The sequence below is a fragment of the Mustela nivalis genome (genome assembly GCF_964662115.1).
Source record: "Mustela nivalis genome assembly, chromosome: 16".
Taxonomy (NCBI): domain Eukaryota; kingdom Metazoa; phylum Chordata; class Mammalia; order Carnivora; family Mustelidae; genus Mustela; species Mustela nivalis.
The window spans coordinates 54,054,391-54,068,273 of NC_139035.1; the positions used below are offsets into that span (position 1 = coordinate 54,054,391).

General features: G+C 38.3%; 1 protein-coding gene across 1 annotated transcript in view; it reads right to left on the reverse strand.

Annotated features, from left to right (window-relative positions):
• Window positions 1-13,883, reverse strand: part of USH2A (usherin) — a gene marked incomplete at its 5' end in the record, with an annotated part of 618,561 nt that overhangs the window by 242,762 nt on the left and 361,916 nt on the right. Inside the window, 2 exons of the mRNA XM_082703057.1 lie at window positions 2,559-2,701; window positions 3,304-3,454. Coding sequence (XP_082559183.1) covers window positions 2,559-2,701; window positions 3,304-3,454 — 294 coding nt within the window. The remainder of the gene's footprint in view (window positions 1-2,558; window positions 2,702-3,303; window positions 3,455-13,883) is intronic.

Sequence of the window (13,883 nt, forward strand, 5' to 3'; positions counted from 1 at the left end):
TCTGTCCATGAGAACTTCTCTTTGCACTCAAAGCAGCATTTGTTTTTCTGTGTACAGTTCTTTTTCTGCCTAGGTATCTCTTTCCGGTTTCAGCCATGTCACAAGCTTGACGAAAATCACAGTCCTGCTATAACACACTAAAAATATTGCTCTTGGTGACCTTTTATGGCACCAGGAAGTTTCGAGAGGCTTTGGCTGACGCAGAAAGGTGCCTATTGATGGTATGAAATTGAAGTGTGGGCATGAGGTGACTTCTCTGTTTTATTCTGTAAGATGATATGTAGAATTTTTACATTAAAAATTGTACTTGGGCAAATGGGCGGTGCTGGTCAGGATCAAGTATGAAGTGCGGTCCTGGCATGGAGCTGTCCTCGTGGCCGGTTTCATAATCAATGCTTTGAAGCCCTGGCAGAAGGAACTGCTTGTGCCCAATGCCAATCATTCACTCTTTATCAACTCAATTGCACATCCCTTCAGACATGGCATCCATCTCCACTGACACCCAAAATATAGAGTGCGTTGCCATTATGTCTCAGGGGTAAGCAAGCACTGGTGACTTAACTTAGTGGGGCAAATGGCCAGCCTTTGGCTCTTTCATAATGTATGTGACTTTGCAGTGTGCACATGAAGCCAAAGAAGAAAGAAGTCATTGGTTTCAGGGAAGGGATTTAAATAAAAATGATGGCTGGGCTTCTTGGATTAATACTGGCTACACAGCCATGTGTTACCAATTCTTAAACAAGATGAAGGGTTAATACTATTCACCTCAAACCCAGGCTCTGCAAATCACAAAGAACACAATGTCTACGTGCACGAAAATTCTAACCATTTAATCTGAAAGACTTGCTTTGTGGTAAGATAAGGCGGGAGAAATTTGTTCACCAAAGAATACTATGCCAATTGGTACTGTGCAATGCTTTATACTTTATTTATACGTCAACTTCCTATCTGTAGGTTCCTATCTGTAGGTAGAAGATCATGGCCTCTAGTCAGGAAGAATCAGCACTGAGGAAATCCAACTGCTGTCCTTTCTCTGTGGGAATAGAGATTGTGGGAGCCAAAAAAAGGAGTCCATCTCCCTCCTCTTTCAGTGTGGCACTCTAAGGAGCCACCAGCTCTGTAGTGGGCCGAATTTAGTTAACCCTTACTGAGTGCCTCCAAGCATGATCTATCCATGAGGGAGAATTAAAAGTCTATTTTCAGGTTTTGTTTTTTTTAATGTTTCCTTAAAAACCTACTTTGAGGATGAGCTCTCTAGTTCCTTAAGTGTGTATACAGTTGGTGACTAAGTGTCAGATTCCCCAGAGTGTGTGTGTGATGTTCCCCCTAAAAGGGATGTAGGTGCCTTGAGTAGTGCACTAATGCTTTCTGGGTCTTGGGTGTCATTTATTGCATTGTGCTGATGATTTACTAAATGGTACCTGAGAGACCAAAAGGACTGGATGTGCCCTTGTAAAGTACCTAACTTGCTCCCAGGCAGTAATTACAAATTGGGAGAAATGTACGAAGTATTATATATTATTGTTCATAATGGCCTTTTAAAAAAATAAAGTTAGCTTTAAGGAGGGTAAATAGTTCTGATTCTATGTCATTTGATGTCATATCGTCATTAAAATAATATAATTAAGGGTATTAGAGAAATAAAAGGATCTATTTAATATACAATTGATACTGTTTCAAATACCATGTCTTCTGATTAATATCTAGCCTTCTGAAAGTCACTCAGGTCCTCAATGGATATAGAGCCAGAATGGCAATTGGCCAACTGAGCCACATCTTCTAAGGAGCCTCTGATTAAAAGACTTGACAAGATTAACCCTAAAAACCTCATTGTTCAAAGATACAGTGTCCTCACTGACTCCGCAGAGCTTGATCTAATTTCAAACTTTTCTTAAAAAAAAATTACATTTCCATATATATGCTTTTATAGAAGCTATCTGTATAATACTAAGTACTATAGCCATGTATTTATTTTCTATATATAACCTAGTAAAAACGCATATATGCAAATATAACTCTTTCACGAAAAACCAGAAAAGTCTCTTGATTGAGTAAGGTAACACTACTCTTTGTAATAGTGTAGAATAGTTGTTATCAGATTATACTTCTCTATTCTGCAGTCTGTCTTTCAGGTGTGACTCAAAGTATAATGGACTCTCTTTCCAGGAAAACGTTTAAGGACATACTAAGAATCTTCATGAAGAGAGACCCCTATTTCATGTTCTTCTGCCTGCCAGAATTCCCCCCAAGCAGATGACAACTTCCCTCTTCCAGGATATCTAGATGTACCCTGAAGGATAGAACAGGGCCATGTCCTAACTTATTGTGAATTACTTCTTCCTGTAGTAATTTTTCTCCTAAAGTCCTCACCTTCCAAGTTCCCCAACCTACATTTTTCTTAGTTCTGGAGAGTCTGACTACAATTGCCCTAGAAGAGATTACTGTCACTAACTGTCAAGAAAATAGTGGATGCTTATTTCTCGGTTTTGGAAAAACTCAGACATTTAATAGCCCCTAATGTCGACAAGATTTGGCGGTGTATTGTTCAGACCACTTACTGTCCTCTGAGGTCCCGAAGAGAATCCAGGAACTATGTGCACTGCCAAATCCATTGGAGGCAACCAAGCGAAACTCATATTCAGTGTATGGCTGGAGATCTCTCACTTCATAACTTAACGATGCAGAAGGATTGGAAAATAACCTACATAGGAAAGAAATGTTCATTAGGAATTTTTAGATACTCAAAGAAATTAAAAAAATAAAATAAAATCTTGTTGCAAAGAAGTTTCAGAGAACATCAATGTACAGTTAAGTACTATGATTTTCTGCTGTTATAGGAGATCTCTCTTAAAATAAGGAGCCATTTGGCTGAGGGTCTGTACTATTGCATTTATACGAGATGTAAATTCTAGTAGTATTGAGAAAATTCTAGTCTACGATTAAGACTGATTGCCACGTGGAATCTGTAGACTAAGTATTATAATTTTGTATCTATAGCCCAGACAGTATTTTTTTTTTTCAGTTCAGGTGTATGTTTGCTTTATGCAATACATATGCTCATGGGATGTTAAGGTGGAAGAAATCTTATATTAACGCTATATAAATGAAATACAAATATTTTTGCAAAGCAAATAACGATTCCATAGGGTGTTGCTTGTCTTTTGTTTATTAGAACTTTTAAAAGGTGGCCTTTGTTTGTTGCCAATGAGAACTGACCTATTCACAAATTAAGACAAAGTAAGTTATGTCCACATTGTATAATCCAGGTGACAGGGAAGAGGATGGACGAAGTAGGATACTCACTCCAGAAATCCGTGGGTGGAATGGCCAGGCCTCATCTGGAGTTGGTATCTGGGAGAGCCAGGAGCGTTGTTGCGAGCTGGTGTAGACCAGACAACCTGAAGACTGGTTGGAGTGGCAGATGAAAGCCTCGGAGGCAGCACGCCATCTGGAGCTGTCGAAAAACACAGATGAATTAGAGCAGAGAAAACTGTGGAGAACATATGCTGGATGGAATCGAAATGCTCCATATACTGGAAAAACTGTTCCTCAGGATCAACAACAATGTTAAACATGGTCCATTTAATTTAACATTTTCATTCCTGAACTACTGTACTTCCTTATTGTTCATTTCAACACAATTACATTAGTATTTCAATCTTAAAAGCCAGCCCCCAAACAGCAAGACAAATGAATATGCAACACATTCCCACCTGTACTTCTGTTTATCTAATTGAAAATAGGGAGGGAGCTTAGTGAACCAAATATTAAAGCACCTTTTTATTTTAACTCTTTGCTAAGCAATCAGTGAGGGAGTCCGGATCTTCCATTTCCCCATCTATATCACCCAGTGTCACCGGATCACACTGCTATTCATGAATACAAATGACTCTTTGTTTTTTTAAGATGATTTATAACAATTGTATTCTCTACAATGATAAACATATATGATTAACTGAAAATAGCACATTCCAGATTTAATTCTCACCTACAATATAAAAACTAAAGTTTTTTCCTCATGTGATTTATATAGTCAGTTGTCCTTAATTTGAATATGTTGCATGCTGAAGCATATATGTAGCTTTTTCTAGTCTAGTTGAACCTCTGGTCAATTTTTCCTGAATTTAGTCTATCTACTTGATAAAATCTATTTGAATAGTTCTATAAGGTCTAAGAGGAATGAGTGAAACTGAAGTCTATTCTTAAAAAAATGACAACATGACTCTGGTTATTAAATTAATTTTTCCAGCAGCTATAACTTGAATGAAACTATCATAGTAAAATTTGTTCCAAATCTAGCCTGAAACTCAAAAGAAATTAAGCAAAGCCCTATGAATTTAGGATAATCACCTAATGTCTCGGAGCCTGTTTCCTATCTTTCAAATGGGGATAGTTTTCTTTGAGAATTGTTGTGAAGATCGGAGACAATGTAAATAAAGGATCTTATTTTGGGTCTTGGTAATTATTAGTTGTTACTATTATTATTATTATATCAGACTGATCCAAACTTCCCTTAGCATAATTTTAAGTGCTTCTATGATGTCAGTTTTTAGGAAAACTCTAATTATTGTAATATATGTTTCTAATGGCCAAAGAATATTAGAGGTCATTAGTGGAGAAGGGATCAAAATAATGAAAACAATTATCGTTCATTTTCAACTTCTTTTCATACATAGCCTTATGTAGTACGTTTTACATACTTTCCCGTGTAGGAGAACCTGCCTGTGGACTACGAAGCTAATGAATGGCCAGTGATGAGAACGGACGAATTATATTACAGATTTCATCAATCTGTTGTAAGGGTTTTGAGCTCACCAATAACCCACTAATTTATTCAGTAAAAATTTTTTGAGCCTCTGCTTTGTGCAAAGTAGTATTCTTTGTGTGGAGGGATAAAAGCATCGAGTCAAACAGAAATGGCCTCTGATCCTGTGGAACATAGATGTAAACAGAGGGAGCAAGCAGTAGGCCAACGGGTACATAAGATCCTACCACACTGCTAAGCTCAGGAGGAAAAGAAATCAGGGTAAGGGAGGAGAAAGTGAAAAGAAGTGCAATTTTATTATTACATAACAATTTAGACTGAGCAGGAAAGTCATGGGAAGATCATGTCATTAGGTGATATTGGAGCAGAGACCTCGATGACATGAGAGTGGTGGTCATGAGAGTGTCTGGAAGAAAAGCAATCCAGCCAGGGAGGAAGTAAATGCAAGGACAGTGAGAAGGGGACACATCAGTTGTATTTGAGAACAGTGGAGAGGTCAATGTGGCTGACAGAGGCCAAGGAGAGGAAAACGGAAGGAGGTTGAAGGGACAGGCAGGGTCTAGATCCCTTGAGATCCCTTCTAGTTCTAGGCCTTGAAAATAAACAATGGGCTTTGGATTCCATTTGAAATGGATTTGGGGGCCTTTGCTAGATTTTAATAAAGGACATGGTGCAATTTGGAACCTATAAAGGCTACTCTATGCTAATGGAGGAGTGGGGGCAAGGGTAGACATAGGGAAATCACCTATTGTAGGAATCCAGGTAAAGGATTCGAATGACAGCAGCAGAGGTGGTGATATATTCTGCTGTTAAGTGAGTGTGGAGGGTATTTGCTAAGAGAAAATAAGGCAATAAAGATGATGTCAGTGTGCTGAACCTAACCTCCAGGTGAATGGTGGCGCCATTGCTGAGCTGAGGAATGCTGAGGGGAGAGATTCATTATGCGGAAGACCAGGAATTCTGTTTTGTCCATGTTATACTGGAGAGGCATGCCCACATCTCCAAGAGGGACATCCAGGAAGAAGCTGCAAGTATGAGTCTAGAGGAGTTGAGGATGACGGCGTGTGCGGTATCTAATGGCTGAAACTTAATGAAACAACTCAGTGGGTGAGTGCAGATACAATGAGTGCAGAAGGCATCTGTTTACTGAGCCATGAGGTCCACCAACATTTTGAAGTCAGGAGGAATCTTCTACAACAAAGGAGGCATAAAGGAGTGGTCAATGAGAGAGGACAAAATCCTAGAGAAGGTACAGCCTGGAAGTTAAGCAAAGAAAGCATATCAAAAAGGAAGGACTGATCAACTGTCAAACGTGCTAAGAGTTTCAGGAAAGATAATTATGTTTTGCATATAGCCCAGTGGAGGTGTTTGGTGACGGTGCCAAGAACAGATGCAGTCCAGCGGCAGGCGCGGCAGTATGACTGGAGATGGTGCAAAGGGAATGAAGGGATAGTGAGCCCAGGCAACTCATCTGAAGGATTTTGTTCTAGAGGGGAGTAGAAAATGCGGCAGCATTTTGAGAAGCTTCTGGTACTAAAACTGGGAGGTTTTATAGTGTATGCATACCTATTGGAAAGATCCAGAAGAGATGTGGGGAAATGATAATGTAGCAGAAGGAAGAGTAACTGCCAGAGCTCATTCCTTGTATGAGAGAGAGAAGCAGGCCAGCAGGGCACGATGGCCATTGACAAGAGCAGGGATGGTACACCCATTGTGCAGAAGTGAATTCAGGGACCGCTAATACTGAGAGATAGGTTGACTTCATGATGGAAAACAGACCATTTCTGATGGTGTCCATTTTCTCAGTGAGCAAAGGCATCAGCTCAGTGCTAAAGTGTGAGAGTAAACCAGATGCTTTAAGAGACATGAAATGGAAAGAAATTGTTCCCTCAGTTAATGTGGCATGCCTGGGATGCAGTAGGGTTTCTGTCCAGGGCCACTTATCCCATAATCCTCTGCTATAGACTTGCTAACTGATCATTTATCTGTGAACACACAGAGTTTTAACAATGACCACTTCTTATATGCTCTATGTTTTTTAATTGATTCATAATAAATGGACATACATTTAAAGGAATGGGCAAAAAGTAAAGTACAAAATTGTGTATGATATAGAACATACAGAATCGTGCCCGTCACTTGACTATTTTCTTGTCTAATTTTCTGTGTCAAGGAATATCATATCATCAACAGTCCAAATTTGGGGAAAAAATTAGTTCTGATAAGTCATCAACATGAAAAAATTTGGGAGTTTTAAATACATACACAAAAATCCATTCACATGTTTAAAACTGTATTAAGATAGAATGGAGGTATGCCTCGAGGTAGGCTCCATGATAATAACACAGTGTCTTGGGTTCTTTTCTGAGTGATAACTATGACCAAAAAATGTGCCCCATTAAATTGGTCACATGCTGATTATATAAAATTGCAAAATATTTCCAAACAGAGTGAACATCTTAAATTATTAACATATAACTATTCATTTTCTATGCTTCTAGGAACACTGAATTTCGGAAACCTTTCTTTCCCCTCTGGTTAACCCCTTTTATCCTAGACCTATTCCTTAGAGGCTCCTTAGCACCAAAGCAATAACTGGGAGCCAGCCATAATTTCACCCCTGGTTTCTTAACAGAAGAGCCGTGTATCTATCAGCTTGATATATTGTCTCCAAGATGCTATGTTGCTCAAAAAGCTTCTCTCGAGTTTAATATGACCCTCACGGGGCAAGCACTCCACAGACAACCTCCTGAATCAACACATCTTGTTCAGTAAATACTAATTCTACACGGCAAGTGGATAAAACAGCTACTCCAATCTATAAATTCAAAGGAAGGGAGTTTTTAATAAAATTTCAAATTTAACCTTTTTTTGGAAGGCAAAATGAATACAACACATTAAGTCATAAATCGCAGATTGGAAAACTCTGGATGCTATAATCTTTTAAATATATGATTTTATTCAACTTTTAAATGATGTGCACTTATGGATTCTTCCCCATGTTAAAAAAAAATCCCCAAAACAAATAGAATTCCCTAAACTTTTTCTCCTTACAAAGTTATAGATCGCTGAGGAGAGCTTTAAAAAGCAAAATCAGAGGCTTTTTTTTTTCTTTTTTTCCATGTGACTGGTGACTATCAAGGCTGTAGTCGTCAAAAGAGGAAACTTTTGGGGAGAAAATGAATTCAGTGCACTTCTCATATACACCCATTTCTCAGGACAGCCCACCAACCTGTTACTACTGCAGTGTGCTCTTATAGTATCTGTGTGCATTTAAAATATCAGAATACAACTCTGCCTACTTGTGATCTCTGTCGAATAAATAAATAAAATATATTTTTTTAAATATTTTATTTATTTGACAGAGTTAGAGAGAGAGCACAAGTAAGCAGAGCGTCAGGGAGAGGGGGAGAGAGAGAAGCAGGCTCTCTGCTGAGCAGGGAGCCTGATGTGGGGCTCGATCCTAGGACCCTGGAATCATGACCCGAGCTGAAGGCAGCTGCTTAACCAACTGAGCCACCTGGGCGCCACAATAAATAAAATATTTTTTAAAAAATCAGAATACGGGCACATGGACAGCTCAGTCCATTAAACAACTGGCTCTTGATTTCTGCTTAGATCATGAGCTCAGGATTGTGAATCTAGTGCAGCTCCATGCTCAGTGGGGGGTCTGCTCGAGCTTCTCTTTCTTTCCCTCTCCTTCTGCACCCCCCCACCACTTGCATGCACCCACTCTCTAATGAATTAATAAACCTTTATAAAAAAATAAATACTGGAATAAAATACTGCATTAAGATATTAAAGAAGTCTATGAGAGTTTGTATGAAATTCAAATCTGTAATAAAATAGACTGAATGCCATTCTGCACAAGATTCTTTGCTGGGGGAAGGGAAAGGGCAGAGTAGAGGGAAAGAGGGGTTGAGACCATCTACTTTATGTTTAGTAGAGAGGAAAGACATGGCGCAAGTAACTGTAACACAGAATGTGTACACAGCATACAAGAGGTAGAAGTGCTTCGGGGGGGCGGGTCACAAGTCAGAAACTCACATCCAAATGTACACTGGACCTTGTCTCTCAGAGAGACAGTCCTTGAAGGGGGCACTGCCATGGGGACCATGTGAAATGGTTCCTGTGGGGTATATATTATATAATTGTGTCCTCAGCCTGATTCCAGGGCCTGCGACACCATCCACTCTGCCCACGCTCTTTCCAAGTCCATGTGCTGCTGCTTCCTGGCTCCACTTGGAATCTGACTGCAGCCTCGCGCGAACTACCGGCCCCCACTTCAGAGGGTAGACTGTTGGCGTCCTCATTTAAATTTCCCTGTTAACATAATGCAAGAGAAACCAAGGCCTTTCTTCTACATGCATCCTGGCTGTGCCACTGAATCTCTTGGCACATACTCAAAATCCTTGGATTACACATTTTCTCTCATTTTCTGAAATAGCTACATATGAGCAAGGATTTTAAATTCTAGTTTCCAGAATGGAAAATTAAAGTTCAGACACATACATTGAGTCGTTGAGTCATAAACAAATTGAAAACAGAAGGCAAGACTCAATTTCCAGTCACTAAACCATATGTCATTAAAAAAGATATTAATTATGAGGAATATGCAGATGTGCTAACAAATGGACAGTCAACCTTGAGCACAAGGATGTACAAATAGAGCAGCATTAAATAGTGGCAAGTAGGTTAAAATAGATCCACTGTTTGTGAAACAGTCTCTCATAATATCTAACTTTGGAATACATTCTCTCTGCCAGGTTTTTAAAAAAAAACAATTATTTCTAATCCTAAGAATTATACTATAGAATTGTAGCGTCACTGCTTAGTAGTCTAGATAAAGAATCTGAAGCTCAGAGAGGTAATATCTTTTCTCTCAAATCACAAAAGTGGTTACTGGCAGAGTGAGGACTTGAACCGGGTCTTTAAATTCAAAGCCAGTCTCTGAATTCTATACCGCAAAGCAGCATGTTACAGGAGATGATCGATACTAGAAAATAAATATTATAGTTATTGGGGCGCCTGGGTGGCTCAGTTAGTTTATAGACCGACTCTTGATTTCAGCTCAGGTCATGATCTCAAGGCTGTGAGACGGAGCTTCACATCTGGCTCCCTGCTCAGCATGGATCTGCTCGAGACGCTTTCTCCCTCCTCCTCTCTTCCTGCTCACGTGTGCTCTCTCTCAAATAAATAAATAAATGCTTAAAAATTTAAATTTATTTATTTATTTAGATTTTGTTTATTTATTTGACAGAGAGAGCAAGAGAACACAAGCAGGCAGAGCAGCAGAGGGAGAGGGAGAAGCAGGCTCCCCACTGAGCAGGGAGCCCAATGTGGGGCTCGATCCCAGGACCCTGGGACCATGACCTGAGCCGAAGGCAGTCGCTTAACCAACTGACCCACCCAGGCACCCTAAATTTATTAAGTGAGTATAAAAGCAAGGCATCTATAATATTAAATAGATTAGCTTTAGTAAAGATTGGGTTTATATTCTGTCCAACTCATAGAACTTAAACAGTTCTTTCTTGGTTTTACTTTATCACAGCAGGGCCTCTGTCTCCTTATGATCCACAAGGAACCTGATATAGAATTACTTGTGTGAATTTGCTAGTTCTCAGAAATTAGTCGCAGCCCACAGAAACTTAATGAAATGCAAAATGGTGAGGTCTTTATATTAGTAAGAAAAATATATTAAAAAAATTTACTATTATCAATACACATGCCATGGAATTTAACTTTGACCATAAAAGATTAGAAATAAAACAAGAGGATTTTAAGGCGGAAGTGCATTTAGCTTAAAAGCCACCACTAAATAAGGGATTCTTGCCTGAAACATCCCAGACATTCAGACTGCTGTGTGTTCATTACCAGTGAGAGGAAATAGTTGCTTTGTAAGGTGCCGCATTACATTACTGGACAGTTTTTATTGTGGGTAAGCTCCTTCTGATCTAGAATTAAACACTGTTTATCACCCTACAAAACTTAGGGTGAGTATCTTTTGTCCACAACAGGACCTCTGAGAGTGAAACAAGATACTCTAAATTAATTAACGGGTTAATTTAGCTGCAGCAGGTATAAATTGGGGCCATCATGTTAACTCTGTACTCATTAGGTCCTTGTCTTGGTTGTACTAATTCCTGAGAACAAGCCTCTACTACCATCACGGGCTAGAACTTCAGGCATTTTTATTTTTTATTTTTTTTTAAAGATTTATTTATTTATTTGACAGAGAGAAATTACAAGTAGGCAGAGAGGCAGGCAGAGAGAGAGAGGAGGAAGCAGGCTCCCTGCTGAGCAGAGAGCCCGATGCGGGACTCGATCCCAGGACCCTGAGATCATGACCTGAGCCGAAGGCAGCGGCTCAACCCACTGAGCCACCCAGGCGCCCTAGGCATTTTTAAATGGTTGTCTTCTCCTCCACTAAATTTCTCCATTTTAGGTTAAACATCTCTGCTTCCTTCAGCTAGCCTCCAGGGTGTCTCAACCACTACCTAGCTTTGGTACTTGACTTGGATGTGTTCCAGTTTGATGATTATCTTCAAAACTATGAAGCCTTAGCCTTATACTTAAGCTGAACACTCTTTGTGCATTCTGATCAGAGTAGATCACAGGGAAACTACAACCTTCCTTTCCTCAAGGGAAGTTGTTAAAAATTCATGAAGAATTTTTGGCCTGCTTAATATTGGAGCTTATCAATGTTATTCAGATGGTGTGTATAGTTGATTCAAAATGATTCAAAATGATCATATGGATAGAGTAAAAGGCCAGATCAATCACTATCCAACAAATACACAGAATCTGAGAGGGCTGTTATTAAAGAAACAAAGTACTTAATGGGATACTGTAGTGCCCAGCACAGTGTTTCATCGACAGAAGATGTCCTATAAAAATGTATGATAGATGGAGTTGCTGTTAGAGGGTAAGATCTGCAGAAAAATATCTCTCCCCTATGACCCAATAATTGTTAGGATCCAGGCCATATTATTCATTTACAAATAAAGACTCGGTTACCTGGAAATGAATAATTTTTTAACATAAAAGATTAATTGTTTGGAGAGTACAAATACAGCAATATCAAATTAGATCTGAAATACTGATTTATAATACATTCACTTTATCAATTATCTCTCTCAATGCCCCATTCCACAGATGTGCAAACTGAGGTTAGGAAGGTCAAGCAACATGTCTGAAGTATATGATAGTAAGTGGAAACCTATGGCTTCATATATCTGTTGGTTCCAAGACTGTATCTCACCTCTCAACACCAATTTGAATTTTAAATTTAGGTCTAGCCATTGTTTTTCCCCATAACACCGTAGTAATGGTAATAAAATTACTTGAAAGCAGAGAACTTATTTTTATTTCTTTATGTAACCACTAGAGCATTTATGAAATTTTGCAAATTTAGTATTGCTAGGAAAGAAATATTAAATGCTAAAATTTAGTTTCTACAGAGCTAAATACAGTCCCCTTTTATAGAATGTATTTTTTTATTAAAGATTTTTATTTATTTATTTGACAGAGAGAGATCACAAGTAGACAGAGAGGCAGGCAGAGAGAGAGAGAGGAAGAGAAGCAGGCTCCCTGCCGAGCAGAGAGCCCGATGTGGGACTCAATCCCAGGACCCTGAGATCATGACCTGAGCCGAAGGCAGCGGCCTACCCCACTGAGCCACCCAGGCGCCCCTAGAATGTATTTTTTAACTACAAAAATAATACATGGTCATGATAGAAAATTTGAAAATTACCAAATGAAGAAATATATATCCATAATTACATTACCCAGAGATAACCATTCTTAAACTATTATAGTCTATCTCTCCTGTCTTTCTTCTGTATAACTATATTTATGCATAAATTTTTGAAATTTGAAATGATTAAGCTGAATATGTTAAATAAATTTTTAGTAAACTTTGTTTGCTTTCAGTATATGGTGAAAACTCTATACTGTGGAGTATACGCATTTTTTGGTAACATGAGTTTACAACATAATTGCAGGTGATATTTTTACAGATATGGAATATTCACTTAACAAAGCTGATATTGGTTCCAAAATACCTGTATATATTAATTGTATTATATATATAATTAACATACAGTGTTAATGGTGTACAACACAATGATTCGACAATTCTATACATTACTCAGAGCTCACCATGATTAGTATAGTGATCATCTGTCACCAAACAACATTACTACAGTGTTTTTGACTATATTCTTTATGCTGTACTTTTCATCTTTGTAACTTACTATTTTGTAACTGGACGTTTGTACCTCTTCATGCCCTTTATCTATTTCACCTCCTACCAACCTCCAACCTCCAGCAACCACCAGTTTGTTCTCAGTGTTTAAAACTCTGTTGTTTGTCCCTTTTTAAATTTGTTTACTCATTTGTTTTGTTTCTTAAATTCCACTTAGGAGTGAAATGATATTTGTCTTTCACTGTCTGACTTATTTCACTTAGCATTATATCCCCTAGGTCCATCTATGTTGTTGCAAATGACAAGATCTCATTCTTTATCATGGCTGAGTAATATTCCATCCATCTTCTTTATTAACTCATCTATGGATGGACAGTTGGGTTGCTTCCATATCCTTGCTATTATAAATAATGCTGCAATAAACATAGGGTGAATATAGCTTTTCAAATTAGTGTTCTTATTTTCTTTGGGTAAATTTCCAGTAGTGGAATTCCTGGATCAGATGATATTTCTATTTTTAATATTTTAAGGAACCTCCATACTGTTTTCCACATTGGTTTCAGCAATATGCATTCCTACCAACAGAATCCACTATATTTTTTAGAAGGCAGTTGGCTATATGGGCCTGGAGTTCATGGAAGTATTTGGGGCTAGATATATGAGTATTAATTCAAGTAAAAAAATTGACTATGATTTAAGTATTAAAAACAGGCTTATTGGCCATTTAGTATTTCTTAGTTTCTAAAATCCCTGTTCATGTACTTTCCTCAACTAAAACTTTTTAAATCTGTGATAAGCTTTTTATTACATCAGATAGTTCCGAATGTTGTAGACATTCGCCACTCTTAAGTCCAGTTAGCACTTAAAAAATGTTTTAATTAAATCACTTATTACCAATTTCTTGAAACGGTT